Source organism: Drosophila erecta, unplaced genomic scaffold (assembly GCF_003286155.1).
Source record: "Drosophila erecta strain 14021-0224.00,06,07 unplaced genomic scaffold, DereRS2 tig00000021-arrow-pilon, whole genome shotgun sequence".
NCBI classification, from domain to species: Eukaryota; Metazoa; Arthropoda; class Insecta; order Diptera; family Drosophilidae; genus Drosophila; species Drosophila erecta.
This window is the reverse complement of record NW_020825198.1, coordinates 18,509,579-18,526,561: the sequence shown is the minus strand read 5'-3', so window position 1 is coordinate 18,526,561 and position 16,983 is coordinate 18,509,579. Positions and strand designations below refer to the sequence as shown.

General features: G+C 39.1%; 2 protein-coding genes across 2 annotated transcripts; one reads left to right on the top strand and one right to left on the bottom strand.

Moving 5' to 3' along the window:
* The first annotated feature begins 218 nt into the window (after nt 1-218).
* On the top strand, nt 219-10,769 carry LOC6544415 (carboxy-terminal domain RNA polymerase II polypeptide A small phosphatase 1). The gene is made up of 6 exons (XM_001973123.3): nt 219-657; nt 926-1,101; nt 9,088-9,323; nt 9,401-9,582; nt 9,702-9,855; nt 9,919-10,769. The coding sequence occupies exons 2-6, from the start codon at nt 1,020-1,022 to the stop codon at nt 10,237-10,239; spliced, it is 975 nt and encodes a 324-aa protein (XP_001973159.1). The 5' UTR covers nt 219-657; nt 926-1,019; the 3' UTR covers nt 10,240-10,769.
* A 1,383-nt stretch (nt 10,770-12,152) lies between these two features.
* Nucleotides 12,153-16,680, bottom strand: LOC6544414 (palmitoyltransferase Hip14). Its single transcript, XM_001973122.3, has 4 exons — nt 15,690-16,680; nt 14,828-15,502; nt 14,460-14,739; nt 12,153-14,405 (listed from the first exon to the last, which is right to left on the bottom strand). The coding sequence occupies exons 1-4, from the start codon at nt 16,251-16,253 to the stop codon at nt 14,011-14,013; spliced, it is 1,914 nt and encodes a 637-aa protein (XP_001973158.3). The 5' UTR covers nt 16,254-16,680; the 3' UTR covers nt 12,153-14,010.
* Between the last annotated feature and the right edge of the window lie 303 nt (nt 16,681-16,983).

Here is a 16,983-nt window from a genome sequence, read left to right as displayed (position 1 = left end):
CTCTACACTTTGCTCCTTCTAAGTAATACTACCTTTTTCTTGTAAGTAATTTAGAATTTAATTCTACATTGAAATTAAGTCTATATTCTTCAACCAATTCGGTATATACAATTCGGTATACCAATTCGGTATATATATTCGGTATATATATTCGGTATATATATTCGGTATATATATTCGGTATATATACGGTATATATACGGTAAATACGAAGTGTTACCGCTTTTTCGTTGCACGTTAGTATTAAGTGTCTAATCTACTTCGGTCACACTAATCACACGTTTTGTTTTTTGCGCTATTCCTGTTACTTTTTTTCGACGTACACACGCGTTTTGTTATTTTGCGCGATTAATTAATGGCAAAAATTAGAAAAAAAATTAAATAACGAGGCGAAATAACGAAAACACCAGCGGCCGAGCAAGTGTGCGTGCGAGAGTGTGTGTTAGTGTTGTGTCTGTGTGAGCGTTTATAAATAAAACGCTGCGAAGCTGTGTGCGAAAAGCAGACGCGGATAAAAAAGTAAAAGAATGAGCGCAACCAAAAACAAGAGCGAAGTAAAGAAAGTGTTTTTTATTGAAATTCGTAGAAAAATTTGAATTTACTTAAACCGAGAGGCGAAAGTGCAACAGAGCTAAAGAGAGAGCGATAAATAGCGAGGTGAATATCAAAGGGAAAACCCATTTGCATTGAGAAATAAAACGAAGCGAACGGACGGCCAAAGCGTAATTGTAAAATTCCACTGTCTGGGGCAGGCTATCAATTGGTGCATGTGTGTGTGAGCTATATATACGTGGTAAATGTATATATGTATGGCATATATACTACATGACACTTACCATATATGCGAAGAAAACATGGAATCATCTCGCGATAATTGCCATATCCTATGTATCTCTATCTCTCATGTGTGCGCAACATTTTGCAGCTGTCCTATCCGAAACCGATCTGAATCAGAATCTGAATCCGAATCCGATTTATCAACCTGTTAAGCGAAGTGGAGCCACAAACCGAGTGCTTAAATGGATGCAACATCAATAATAACGCAAGTTTCCCGCGACGACGAGCAACTGAACGTCTATCCCAGCTATCCCAATGACAAAGGTGAGAACAAAAAATGGGGGTACAACTGGGGAAGTCGGTGAAACTCACAGACACTATACATATACATGTGTACATAAATATATATAAAGCTCCCCTTATGACTCATCATCACTCAAAGGCGTCACAACAAAGACGAAAGGACACTTGTCCGCTGCCAAGAAGTTCTTACACTTACCACCCACCAACCACCATAACCCCCCAAAAAAGAAGCCCCAACACCCCGCTGACCTTTCTAACTCACCCAATTGCGGTCAATATAATTGTGGGAATAAGTTAGTTGTACATGTGTCGTACTTTCCGAAAGTCGCAGCGAGTTAAATGGCATTGGCCTTTTTAATTTGTACAGGAACCACTCCATAAAAGAACTGATAATAGACAATAGTGCTTGGAATTTGTAGAAATATAGTTAAAAAACATGCAATTAATGTATCATTAGCTATTATTTATTTGCAAGACAGTAACCAGTTTGCCGTACTTTCTGTAATTTGAAACCAATTAGGTGGCAATTACTTTTCTTTAATTGAGAATCTAATTTCCATTTTAAATATCTGTAATTTTTCTGTTCAATACTTTCACCTTAGACTAGAAGTTTGACCTCATAGACACTTTTTTGTGTTAAAACAAGATTAATTTAAAATAATATGTTTCTCTAATATGCTATACTATACTGTGCTATTTGTGCCATGAAATTCACTTTAAGAGGTTTACAAATAAATATTTTTTTTACAAAAAATTGATAAATGTTCCGAATTGTGCGTTTACATTTAAATAAATGGTCTTGCACAGGCTTTCACTGCGATGAATAACAATTCTTAATAATAGTGTTATTTTCGCGCCAGTTGTGGCTGTCTGTTGTGTTTGTTTCGCCCCCTTTTTTTTATTCAGCACACAGTGTTTTCTTGTTCGTTCGCTATTGTGAATGATCTAACCACTTGCTGGCTTTGCTTTGTGGTTATTGAATTATTTTGCGACGCAGTTGCAACTCTGCCGCCAGCCAGCCACCACCCAGCGCCCATTTGCCACCCACTGGCCCACTCCCACCTGTAATCAATTGATGACGTCTTTCGGGGCATGTGACGTCATGGAATTTCGACACGAAAGCCTTTACTTTCCTCCCATCTTATTTTCTTTTTCATTCGCTTAACTGCCTAACTGCCTTTGCATGTTTACTTTCGAGGGTCCAACAATAGAAACTGCCAATTAAATTGCACAGTAAAAAGCAGCACAAAAAACGGAGAAAAAAGTTAAGAAAAAATACAGGAAAACCGGTATGAAGCGAGAGACAGCGAGAGAGAGCACAATCAAACTAGTTGTGTGTTTTTTACAGTGATGCAAACAAACAAACAAGCAAAGCAACAGACGAACAACAAAAGCGTAGCTTAAAGGTTGCGAGCGATATGGTTGTAATGAATGAATAAATGAATGGTGAGAGCCAAAAGAGAGCGGGTTAAGTACACGTCAAGAAAATGAGATCGAAAGTAAAGATTAATGAAATTATATTTAATACACAATCCTAGATGTATTTACATACAAGATACATATGTATTTATTGAAACTAAAAAAAAAAGTCTAAAGCGGTGTTAAATGAAACACCCGGACTTTTGTTATCAGAAACAAGTGCCACTTACGTGACCAAACGTAGCATTCGCTATTATTCCTATATCGAAATGATATGAATGAAAAAAGTGTAGTTGACCTAAGATTTTGTTTTTTTGTTTGTGCAGAGAGTGAACAATAAAACAGTATGAGGGCGGGGCTGACTGAGCGCAGAAAAAAACGCGATGAACGCTTTAAAGTAAAGTAATAACTAATTTAATCTAATCTGCGGTCGCCACTGCACCTTTTATACATGTCCACACACATGTATGGGCTATACTTGATATATTATATAAAAAATATATTTGCGGTTGGGTGCTAATCGACGTCGCTCGCTCGCTTTGATTTCGAATTTGATTTTTATTTTGATTTTGATCGACTGTGCTGCCCAGTTAGCCGCAAATAAATGTCTTTCTTTATCGGCCCGCCGATCTATATGTGTCACCAGCTTTAAAAATATGTATATGTATATATTGCATATCGCTTTGGGAGCCTACATCTTGAAATCAAGTTATCCCATTACGTTCCAAATAGGGATCTATGCGGTTTCTACTAGTTGCGCTTTGGCCAACTGAGAGAGCGTGAGATAATGAGCAAGACGTCACCGTATCTGTATGTACAACACTTGTGGTCAAGACTGTAGCACACTCACAAACACGTAATAATTTCCAACTTGCTATCACAAAGTTTGTGTTTAGGATCGTTATCTATTTTGTTTTATTGTATTATCATTGACAATTTGTTCTGATAGGTGCATTCTGGCTAAGAAAAATTATGGTAAAATATAGGATATTGTAGAACTTTTGTAGAAAAGTTTTGTATATATATATCAGCACTAAATAGATGCGCTTTCAGGCTTTTCAAGAAAACCCACTACTATTATTCTGATCTCAGCTGTTTTTCGTGTGAGAGCGAGTGGGTGTGTGGGGCGCGTGTGCGTGCGAAGAGCACGACAATAGAGGCCAAACCGGCAAGCGAACAGCAACAGTTGAAATATGTTTTTCTTTTTTATTTGAGAGTGGGTGCCGCCGCCTAAGTGCTTTTTGCTTTGCCTCACCGCGTATAAATATTTATATAGATATGTGTTCGCCATACCGCCAACCTCACGGCCCCTCCCCGCTCCATGAACTCCCCTCGCTTATAAATACATCTATATTGTTTTTATGGGCAAACGCAAATGCTCTCTAGTATCTCATTTCTAGACGCCTCAGCTGAACTGCTGTGATTTTTCAATTTTCTCAAGGTCTTAAAAGCCAAATTGCTCGCGCACACACAGACTGCGCGCTTTTCTTCGATTTAACGCCCTTTCTCAAAAATTTATTATTTTTCACATTTATTGAGCGAGTCTAAGAATAGCCCAAATAATGTTAAATTAAAGAGTGCGAATTGAGTTCAAAGATCTCGTACATAAACAAATTTCGGAAAATGGGAAAAGCTGGATTGCGCCGAATGTTGAAAATTTAACTGCGGCGTGCTGAAATGTTTATACTTTTTATTTCATAAACATCTCACTTGTTCTAATATATATATTTTTTTTTTATTATTTCATTTATTGCTCTACACCAAAAATAGTAACGTTAAATACTATAAACATGTGTGGTACATTATGAAATATTTATAATTTAAATGTATAAACATTTTATATTATACAATTATTACACAATACTATACAATTTGGCAGATCTAAAATGAACTAGTATGAAGGTAAATGGCTGAAATTTATTTATTTGGTTGTATAAACAAACTCGATTATTTTACAACTATTGCTAAATAATGTATTAAGACCCAATTTCCAATAGAACACTAAACGAACTGACGATAGAAATTAGACGGCGAGAGTGATATATATTTATTGAATCTTGTTTATAAACTAAATACTTTCGAAATCTGTGTTCAAAATCTCTTTTAAATGACAAAAAATATGTCTTAAAAATTGTTTTCTTGCAACAATATTGCCTGTATCTATAAGTGTATCTAAATGACGACATAATGGGCCCGAAAATACACAAAACAGACAGTGAACAGATGCATTGCAATGCTTAATTATTGAAAAATAATATTATATACGGCACAAGATGAGCGGACTGCGTGCAAAAGATTTGTGTGATGCTATTTCCTATATACTATTGCCCACAGAAACAGAAGCAACACTTTTGAAAAAGACGGCCTTAGCTTTTCCTTTTTGAATCGATAAAGGTCAACGAGTTCTGTACAAGGAGATTTTATCTTCGTGGTTAAGATGAGTTCGTTGAACTACGATAGGGGTTAAAAAAAGGCCAACAGCTTATGGAAGATGCGCTCGGAAAAAAGCTGGGTTTGGTAAAAGCGTTTTTTTAAATTTGAAAGCTAGAATCGTTTGCCCCATAATTAGTTTTGTTTGGCCCATGACCAGTTTTGAAAATATGAAAATTAAGCTAAGGCCAACCCCCGAAAAACAATGGCGGGATTGGGGTTCTGCAATATTATACAGCCATCTTTACGAGGGAGATAAGAAATTCAGTAAATTGTAAAGCAGCTGTACCAATCGACACAGTAAGAAAATCTGTGTACTTCTAAATATTTAAACAAGAAATAATTGATCAGTAATTTACACAGTTAAAGATGAAATTACCTTTTTCAATATTTACTGTAGCCATTGACACTTGTTTTTTGGCCACATATATCACGTGCCATTAAGTTTGTTTGCCATCTGCTTTGGCACGGCTTTACTTTTAAGCTGCCTCTATCTTGAAGTTTTAAAAACAGAAAACAGAACACAAAAAAACTTCATAAATATGCTGAAGGTCGAGACTGTGTGGCATTTTTGTTGCTCTTGGAATCGGCAAGAATGATATCATGGTGTGCCCCCTGCCAGATAACAAACATTTCGATTAGATAAGCGTCTGTGGCCAAGAACCGAATAAAAAACTCAATTGTGTGTGGGGCATGTGGGCAATTATAGTCTCGATTTCTTATGAATTTGTCTTTTATTTGTTTTAAATTAATTATCAAATAATACCTCCTGACGTGTTTCCCCCTGCTTATCTGACATATGAAAGACCTTGCCCGCCAACAGAACAGAAATATGTTCAAATTATAACAAAAGAAAATCTTTGGGAATGGCCAGTGCCGTTTCGCATCACTAGATATATGTACACACATATACACATAGTTGGTTTGGATTTTCTGGAGCTGTAGGTTGTCGGGTTGTCCTGAAGATCAAGCCGAATTGACGCGTAATGCCGTTAAACAGTCTGGCGGAGAAGGAATCGCATTTGCATAATATAATGCACCGATTGTAGTTGCCCTCGTCCTAGTCTCCATGTTATTTTTTTAATATTTTACATAAATCTGCGATTTATTTGCTGAATTTATGTGTATTGAATGTGGTTTGTCGTTCTTATTTTTTTCTTTTTTTGAGAAATTTTACATTTTATTTATATAAGGCAATCATATATAATCCTTATAATTTTATTTAATTTTGTAAAGTAAGAATACCCAATCAGTAATATTTTATTTGTATTAGTTTATACAGAAGTCATATAATTATTATGAAGCGTATATGTTATTCATTTGTTGCTTGTAGCAGTTGAAATTAATAACTTTATATAACTTTGGTTTAAGTACTTCAAGGGTAAGCGGTAACCATAATTAATGCAACCTGACATTTAAAATATTAAGTATTTCAACGTGACCGACTCGTTTCGCATACTTTCGGCCCATATTTGGGTGTCTATTAAAACAGAATCTCGTAGAGACTTGACAGATTGTTGGCCCAATAATGAGCTATAAATATGGTCATCTAAATATGTCTGGAAACGAGCACAAGAGGAATGCGAAGCGGCTGCCCACACAATTCCAACGACGGTTTGCTTGAAACACCTTAAAAATAGGACAAAAGCCTATTTGAGTGCGATGTGGGTGGAATGGGGTGGGTGTTGGGAATGGAACGGATTAGAGTGGGTTGGTTGGATGGTTGGTTGCTTGTTGGAGGTGTTGCTCCATTGACGACCCAAATATAGATTGCCTATCAATAATCAGCCAGGATACAGAGCAGTTTTCAACAAGTTAAGTGTTTCGCGTTGGCTGTCGGCCCCTTTTTATGCAAAGGTATGCAAAAACTTGAGAGGTGAGCGGAAAAGGAGCGGAAAAGCAGCGGAAAAGGGGTGAAGGCTGCGAGGATTGGGGTGGTTCACCTGCCTAATAATTACAAATGCCAGACGCTGGAAAAAGCTTTCATTATGCTAGCGAAGCAGCAGCAACTACAACAAGAGCACACGCTCATAAAATATTCAAGTGCATTTGCACTTCACTTGCAAGGGTTCTATGTGCAAAAAAATGCATTAGGAAGAAGCAAGAAAGAGTAACGCTAGATTTAAGTACCCTTTGTACCACTCCTTGCAAGCTGCGATCTCAGAAACTCGGCATACGAGCAAGATTACACGTTTTTCCTTGATTTAAATGGATTACTAGCTGAGTTTATTTAATATTTTTGGACCATGTAAAGCCACTTCTATTGGACTTCAATTATTTTGTAAGATCGTTCTACAAACGAATGGTTTTCTTTAATATCAAGACTTATTTGTTCAGCTTAAAAAAGTTGTCCTTTTCAGTTATTTAATAATTCCATAAAAATCTTTTATTAGCACTCGATTACCTCCCAAGTTCAAACGAAACAAAAATGGGTTTCTTAAAATATATAAACTATAACATATATTGGTTGCACATCAATTTTGAAGCCCGTGTAAAAAGAGTATGGTGAAAAAGAGGTTCGCCGCAAGAAAATGCTCGACATATCCTAAGCTCAGTTTTCACTTGGCTAACGGTTCAATGAACCGTTATGTCTAGCTTAGCCAGCAAGAAGGACGCTCCCCCACCTCCCCCCTTTCGCCCCCACCCACATCGCCCACTTGAAGCTTGTTTTCCCTGCTAAGTGATGTTTGACTGCTGTTTCCTTTTGTTGCCACACAATGCAAATGGCGGACGGACGCATTTTCGCTATCCTCTATCGCTGGCTCCCCATCTGCCAGCCACTCATCCCTTTTCGCCAAGGTGGCCGCACCTCAAGCCAGCTTAAAGGTCAACCCGTGACCTTCTATCCATCTATCTATCTATTCGACTAACTATATCTCTGCTCGCTGTATCTGCTACAGTGCAACTTCGATAGCTGCACCAAACTCGTGCTCTGGAATCGGAAAGGTATGAAAGTGCAAGTAGAATAGAAAATTATAGTGAGAAATAAAGAGTTTTATTAATAAATAATTCTGAAATACCAATAATACTTAAATCCTAAACTTTCCAACTGTTTGTCATATATTTGGTGTACATTTATAAAGAATTTGTATGAGCTAGCAAAACGACATTTTTAAGTTATGATAAATATATGTTGTAATTATATAATTCTTATTGAGCAGAAAACTTGTCACTTCTGTTCTTTGACACTTACAAATTGGGTGTTTCCAAAATTAGTAAAAATGATAAAGTATGTTATTATTTTAATAAAATGTATAATTGTTTTCTGGGAATTAAGATGTTGGACTGTAAAACACGGACTCGCTCACCTGCTCTACCTACTTTGTTTGTGTTTGTATGCAATTATAGCATTTCCCATCGATTAAACGCATGTTTCCACCCCCTGAACCGCACACCCTTCCCCGCCCCTCAAGCAGCCGTGTTGCTGCCTTCTAGTTTTGCCTTTGACTTCTATTTATAAACAATTTCGCACAAAAACACAAACCGCAAACCAAAACACAGTGGCGGCCAAACGAGAAACTATAACAAATTGTCTGCACTGCATGTACTGCAGTATTAACCAGATATAGAAATTGGAATAGATCTATATTTGTATTATGCAAATGTTGCAAACAAAACAGACAATGTTTATGTCATCATGTGGCAAAACTGACAATCTGTAAATAGTAATCCAAGCAAGGCGAAACATCCAGACGAAAATGGAATGAAAATATATACGCACGCATGGGAAAACATCGTGGGCGTACGAGTATTTAGGGGTCTTAAATACTGCACGAGAAGTTTTTATGAGGCGGATAGAATTTTGTTTAAATTAGTGGAGGAGTCATCGAGGAAATGCTCGGAATTGCTGTTAAAATATATGATATTTGAGTGTATGGATGGAATGTATTTGGTATTTGGCTATCCTTATTGAGATTTATGATGTGCCTTAGGTACATCACATGCTGAAAATTAGTTTGTTTTATTTGAAAAACGTGGCTGAAATCTTAAACAGATTTGGGATCTCAGTTTCACTGTACATTTATACAAATGTATAATTTCTTCAAATAATATTCCACTCTTTAGGAAGGATCACTTTAACTCCTAATAATACCGACCACCAATCATTGAAATATTTTCTAAGCCCATATTTTTATTTATTTACTTTTATATATCCAGACGATGTGGATCGCTTAAAGCCACAAAAGCGAGGATTATTCCAATCTCTGCTTTGCTGCTGGCGACGAAACCGAACGAAAACCAACCAGAATGGCACACAAATCGATGGTTCAACAACACCGCCACCATTACCGGACCAACAAAGGTACCTACTACCTCAGGTTAGGCTTACCGATATGCACAGAAAGTGCATGGTGATCGATTTGGATGAGACCCTAGTGCACAGTAGTTTTAAGGTGAGTGCATCTGGATAATCCCCTAGTATTCGTCATATTCATTTGAGTTAATTTTATATTGCTGTTCTACTATCCAGCCCATACCGAATGCTGATTTCATAGTTCCCGTAGAGATTGATGGAACCGTACATCAGGTATATGTTCTGAAGAGACCGCATGTGGACGAGTTTCTGCAGAAGATGGGCGAACTATACGAGTGCGTTCTGTTTACAGCATCACTAGCCAAATATGCGGATCCCGTCGCCGATCTGTTAGACAAGTGAGTTCAGTTATTCCAATTCATATTTATGGTTATATTTTCCCTTAATTGCCACTCACATACTGTAGACAAGCAATGGATTTTTTTTACTAAAATACTTGTTACAATCGTAATTTCAGGTGGAATGTGTTTCGTGCAAGACTGTTTAGGGAATCATGCGTTTTTTACAGGGGTAATTACATAAAGGATCTGAATCGTCTGGGACGGGATCTTCAAAAGATCGTCATTGTCGACAATTCACCAGCCAGTTATATCTTTCATCCAGACAATGCAGTAAGCAAAACAAAAACTCATAAAATACAAACACCGTATTCAATTTTGGATTTCCCATTAAAGGTTCCTGTGAAATCCTGGTTTGACGATGTAACCGACTGCGAACTTCGCGAACTGATCCCGCTCTTTGAGAAGCTTAGCAAAGTTGACTCCGTCTACTCGGTGCTCTGCAATTCGAACCAGCCGCTGAACAATCAGACCAACCAGCAGCATCCACAGGAGCTGCAGCAGGCGCCGAACCAGCTGCATCAGCAGCAGCAGCAACAGACCATCTCTGCCACGACAGTTATTACCCAGGCAACCACTCTGTCTGCTCCGACCATGTTGAACCAGCAGCAGACAAGTCCGCCCAGCCCACAAAGCGAGTTGCTGCAAAATACGTAACATCAGTGGGAACTAATGTTTATAAATATATGATAAATTGTATACATATTACAAGACCAAGCAAGCCGACAAGCAAGCAAACAAACATCCCTTTCCCAAACCGTTCACTCATTACCCCAGGACGCATGAAAATGGGGCGACGAGATGAAACCAACTACCATTTGCTATCAACTATAATCCCCAGCTCGACAGCTAGGCCTAAGCATAAGTTTTATATGATATACATAATTTTTACAGAACCCAATTTACACGGCACATTTGTTATTTATTCTTGTTTTGCTCTACCAATTATAATTATTATTTTTTTGTGTTTTTTAAACAACTGCTAATTGCTTACTGCGTTTTGCGGTACCCCAACTAAGGGGTATATTAAATTCAAGCATAAGCCTCTATTTTTACCCAATAATCATAACTCTTTAAGCGTATTTAATGGTAAACCAACTGAGCAAGCAAAAGATTTAAATGCATAAAACAAAAATGATAACTATACATATGAACAGAGAGATAAAATCAAATTCAAAATAGCTATATTTATATATATTTTTTATTAAAAAAAGGGAAAACAAAAAGAAATAAGAGTAAAATGGGGAGGAGAAAGAAAGAAAAGAAAACTAAAACAATATATATAATACGTGTACTAAAACAAATTTATATATACATACATACATGGATATATATTTAAGGCATGTGTCTACACATGTTTCTAGCACATAGGCATGTATAATATTTCGTATATTTATTAAAGAATTAAGCTTAAGCGCGGTCTCCCACTCACTCTTGATCGTTGGCACTGGCAAATTTTCAAGTTGGCATATGGGGTTTGTCCCATAAATGGCTTCATCGTATCACATTCTGGTTTCCTGAAATGTCTCTCAGTTGTGAGTGGCGGGGCCGCGCTTAAAAGAGCTAAGTTGCATTGCAAGAGGGTGAAAATGGGCTATCTGTAAGCCACTTTGTAAAGCATCTAAAAGTCTGCGGCGCGTCCGTAGTTAATATATAAAGAACCGCTTAGGCTGCGCTTGACGGTGCTCCAAAATCGGGAGTTTCCATTCGATCCTGTTCTGTACACACATCCAATCCAATCTGGTATAACGAATACCGCACTGTCCTAGCGCAAATTCTAATTGCCGCCTTTGGAACTCGGCCAAGCGCAGTCGTAAAACATTGTATTAGGCTTAAAAGAAAATTATACATCTATATATTTTAACCGATTTATGTTTATTCCCCCTTTTATCAAGTGCGCTTATGAAACGCATTGCAATATATAATTACGTCTAATTTAACCCTTCTTCGACATGAACTTCTCTTTCGGCCTCGTTCTGTATTCTGTGTTAGCATGTGAAAACGGGAAACGAATGTAAACGATAAAACACCTATAGCTTCTTTCAACTCCGACCAAATATCAATCATTATATACTATATATATATATTGAGCTCAAGCTGGCCACGCCGAAATCCCACCTGATAAATATATTATATATACAAAAGACGCTATTGCTATCCAAACACACACAATATTCGCTCACAGACCAGTCCAGAACTTCTTTCAATCTTTTACTCTATATGTAATCAATGTCTTGTATTTGTCAACTAACTTTTGCAACCATTCTTTTATTTAGTGCATAAGCCTTTGTATTTTTATTTGCCTAAACTAAAATTATAATATTGGAGGGATACAAAAATTGGCTCGTTGCAAACGCGCGATATTCTCATATTTTTTGCGATCAAGCAAGTAAATTATAAATAATGCTAAAATAATATATGTATTGTATATCATTTACACCCGCTGCAAAAGTCTAAGGCAAAGAAACGCTAAAAATGAATTGCAACTAATTACGAAATTTAAATCGCAGTAAACCGCAAGAACTCGTTTAAATTTCCTATTTTTAAATGTTTTACTTTTTGTAAAAGCAAAACAAAAATCAATCGATAGACCATTCACTTAATTTATCATAAAAGGGAAGAACTTCTATTTTTAAAGTGAGCCTATTAATGTAATGCATCAATGTCGAAAAAAAGAAAAAATAAAAACAAAAAATGAAATTTAAAATCTACAATATTATGTCATCAAACAATAAAAACAAATTAAAACCCAATCTGAGACGCCTTTCATTTTTGTTAAGCCTCTCAAAACACTGCCTTTTTTGAATACGGAATAAAGGTCTATTTATTATTTAAATTTGTTTTTAACGCACATTGTTACACATACACATACACCTCATCGAGCTCACAATTTCTTCGTTCTAAACACTATTTAATACATTCATTTATATATCTTTAGTTAAATATATTTGTCTTGAACTTAGTCGCTAAACTAAAGATGTAGGCAATGGGGTTGATTTGCTTTATTAAATAGGCCAAAAACACTTAGTTTATACGTTAATATGCGCAATGCTTTTTAGGGGCTTGCTTGATGTTAGATCTTGTTCGGCTTATATAGTCTTTTGAAAGCTTTCATATTCTAGCAGTGTGAGCGAAAGGAATATACAAAATGGATTTGAAACATATAACTTCATAGCAAATCCTTCATCTCCACTTCCGTTTGTATAATCTCGAATACAAAATACGTCGAAAAAGTTGTGTTTTTATCAATATATCGTACAGTACATAGTTGAAAATGTTTGCTTTGCGATTGTTTGTATTAAAATGGTTTTAGACTTCGTTTGAATTAATATTTAAATGCATTTAAGTAACGTGTTACAATTACAATATATTTTATTCATTGCTATGCGGTTTGTTCTCAGGTTGCTGAAATTCCTTTTACATTATAATTAGTTCATTTCATAGCTATATGTGTTTATATAAATATGCAATTTATTTATCGAATTTGTGGCTGTAGTTGCACTTTAACATTTTACTTAAATAATTTTCTGACTAGACTAGTGCATAATTAGAATTGGATCGCATTTAGAATTATTTCATTATTGGTTTAAGTATGCTAGTGCTTGGGATCAATTGATTAAATTACTGTCTTCGCTGCGATTGCCACATTAATTAGTGATATTTGAAAAGTCTTTGCGTGTTGTTCCCGAAGCGAAGTTGTTGATCCTAGAGAGCTGTCAGCTCTGAAGACTGCGTATTCCTGAATTTTTGGTATAACTATACACTTCTCTAATAGATAATGCTTCAATGAGCAGCCCGCCTAGGTCAAACATCGCTCAGATTCCACCTCCGTGCAATCCGTTAAAACGTTGACAGTTAACTTTTGGTGTTTCCTTTTTGTTGTGTGCGCTTTACAATTTGTTAATATCTCAGTAAGTGAATTAGAATCTTGAATATTGCACGCTCAAACAAACTCTGGTTTGATTTTGGTTGCATTGTTAAATTTGTTCGGTGTTCATTTGCTTACGTTTGCATTTAAGTTTTTGGTATACAAATACTTTGAAGGATAAAAAGGTTTTGTGTACTTTCGGCTTATGATCGAAGAGTAAGAAATACGCAGAAATATACAGAGTAATTACAGTAATACATTCATAATATGTACGTTAGTGAAGGGTAGCCACGGTGGGCCTGGACCCCAACTCGTCCATCCGATATCGGTCAGCGATGACGCTTCTGTCTTGGTTGTGTTGAATACTTTTTTGCGAATCGCAGTTTATATATTTTTGCAGCAGATCCGTGGGGACCAATCAAAATGGTTGCGAAAATGAAACGGATTGGATTTTTGGGAAAGAGAAAAAGCTGTAGCGGACTTTCTAAAGCGGTTGTTCTTGGTTGTTAAACATGCGCGATGGGCATCTGAAGCGTCTTCGCATCCCGATAGGACTTATCCTACACATACTGGTGATCGCCAGCCATCCCATCTGGGCAGTCCACGCTCAGCAACGGCTCCTTTTCGATGGTCTGATGCGTTTGCGCATCGTAGTCGTAGTAGTTCATCCAGTCCACCCGCTTGGGCTGTACCAATCCGAAGCAGCTGCACTCGAGGAAGTCCACGAGGTTCTGGATGGGCCCACGTGTGAACGGGCTGTGCCCGCCCTTAGCCTGGAAGTGGCGGTATCGTCCCCGGTTCATGCGCTCATTGGTGGTCATGCCCAAGCAAATCACCTGATATGTCTGGCAGATCGTCAACAGGATCACCCAGGACATGTGCAGCATGGCGTTACCCATTACCCAGCCCACCCAGGCATCGCAGTTGCCAATGGCCCGCATGGCACCAAGAAAGTCTGTTGGTAAACTCCATTTTAGAAATATTCTGAGGGCTCAACGGCCAAACTCACCATCAAATCGCACATTGCACTGATTCACGTAGTACTTAGAGCCTCCGTACAGCATCCAGGCGCACATAATCAGCAGCATCCAGAGGAATCCCATAAAGTAACTGTGGTTCTTCAACCCTATGCAGTTGCCCACCCAGGGGCAGTGGTGATCAAACCTCGCTACACAGCGATCACACACGGAGCAGTGCTTGGAGCGGATGGGTCGGCGCACCAAGCAACCAGAGCAGAATGAGGCGGGCTCAAAGCCGATTCCACCCCGCTCCGACAGCTCAATGATGGTCTATGAGGTTATAAATAAAGAGTATATTGCATTAGTTGGAGTTGCCGAGTATGAGCATACATAAATTAATAAAAAACAGAGTCCCTACCTTAAATCGCTGCTCTCTGGTAGGTCGAATAATACCAGGATCCCCCTTCCACGACTTGAGGAAGCACACCCACAATAAGAGCGAGGAGATCAGGAAGCAAATGGTGGCCGTAATCGAGACGGCATCGTCGATGTACATCAGCCACGTGACATAGAACCATGCCTTGGTGGCCAGGTAAACACTCAGCGGCAGCAGGGCCATCAGGTGCTCATCGAACAGCGCCTTGCCGATCGTGTGGAATATGGCATACAAGCAGCCCAGCAGGAAAAACTTAATAATATACAACGTGTTCACGGTGAATACGATGCCAGCCAGGTAGAAAGCGGTAAAGGGGCAGGCCACCATGGACCACCATCTCAGGCGTTTATCATGCCGCAGCTTGGAGAGCAGCGACCGCCTTTGCTGCGAGGTGAGTGCCGCCTCTTTCACGCGGTCCATCACCTTCGCCCCTATCCAAATGGCTCCTGTCTGGGATTCCAGCATGGTTAGCGGCGTTTCGCCACGCAGATTGGGCACATCCAGCGAGGCCTTCGATTTGAGCACGAGTGTGGAAATAGCCGTAGCATTGCGAGCCAGGATAGCCCAATGCAGAGCCGTGTTGCCATGCGTATAATCAACCATGGCGGGATTCGCTCCGAGAGTCAGCAGCAAGCGCACGGGATCCAATGCGCAAACCTTAACAAAAAAGAATTCATTAGTAGTGGCACACGTTTTGAACTGGCCTTCTATTTTTCAGAATTTCAATTATTCCCAAAAGATTGAAATTATATTTTCTGTGGAAGTAGTCGGTGGCATGATTTCCTGAGAATATTTTTAATTTGGCGATACCCCCTAAATATGTTGAACTCAAAACCAAGCTTACCTTCCATGCTGCCCACATCAGCGCCGTCATTCCGCCTCGATCCTGGAGATCCGGGTCCACGCCCTTGGCTATGAAGTATGCCACTAGAGCGGTGTGCGCGAACTGGGCGGCGATGTGTATGCAGGAGCAGCCCTCCGCATCCCTGATTCTCGGATCTGCTCCAGCGGCCATTAGCAAAACGACGGCACCGAGATGTCCCTGTCGAGTAGCCCAGTGCAGGGGCGTGGCATTAAGTTCGCCGCCAACAGCATCCACGGTGGCGCCCTTCTCCAGGAAGTACCGGATGATGTCCCTCCGATTGTTGATGGCCGCCCAATGAAGCAGGGTGACCGTTTCGCTGTCCGGCTGATTAACATCCCAGCCTGATTCAACCAGCTCCCGGACCCGGGCAATGGCTCCGTACTGGGTGGCCTTAACGATATCGAAGCCACTGTAATCAGGCTCCACGGGCGCGGTGGGGGGTTGTTGGGCGATCAGCGCCGACTGTCGCTCGTTGTCCGGCTGCTGACCAGTCCCCGGGACACAGGAGCCCGTGGTGGCCGCCTGGCAGGCACTCTGGTACATCGCTGGCTTCTCGCGGTTGCCGTTCCCTTGGGGTCGTCCAAACGTGATTCACACTGCGCTGAGGTGCTCGTCGTAACATCAACCGTCCATCCCCCTCCTTCCAGCGGGCGAGCGAGTGAGAGGGGTGAGCGGATAGAGAGAGAGAGGGAGAGAGCAGGAGAGACACCCCCACCAGGAACAGTTTCGAGGAATTCACAGGTTTGTCATTTTCACCGGAGTTTCCCAGTGCAGCTGCTTTCTCCTCCGTGCTCTGGCACTCGCTTCTCGAGAGGATCTCCTGGTGACGACACGGCTATCGTGGTTATCACTATAATGCGTTTTACCTGACAATTTCGGAGGACTACAGGCAATTTTGGTGGTACAATGCAAGCTGATAGCACTGAATGTGTGGCACGACTTCCAACACTATCGCGGGGAATTTCGCAACTTGTGTGGTATTTTTAGGAAGATCCCTGGTATTTTTAAGCCAAATATTATTGTTATTATCAACTTTACGTAAAAAAGTTTAATTTTTGTTTGTTATAGTTGTTACTCGATGATTTTTAAATAACGTTTGATCCCTGATTTCGTCTCAATTTATTTTGTATACATGTATGTATATATATTTGTGTAAATTCAGACGTAAAATTTATGCAGAATAATTACAACAACGTTTGCAATTTAAAAAAGTTTTCACTTTAGCTTCAGGAAATCTAAAAAAAATACTGTAATTACCTATATTGATGTTAAA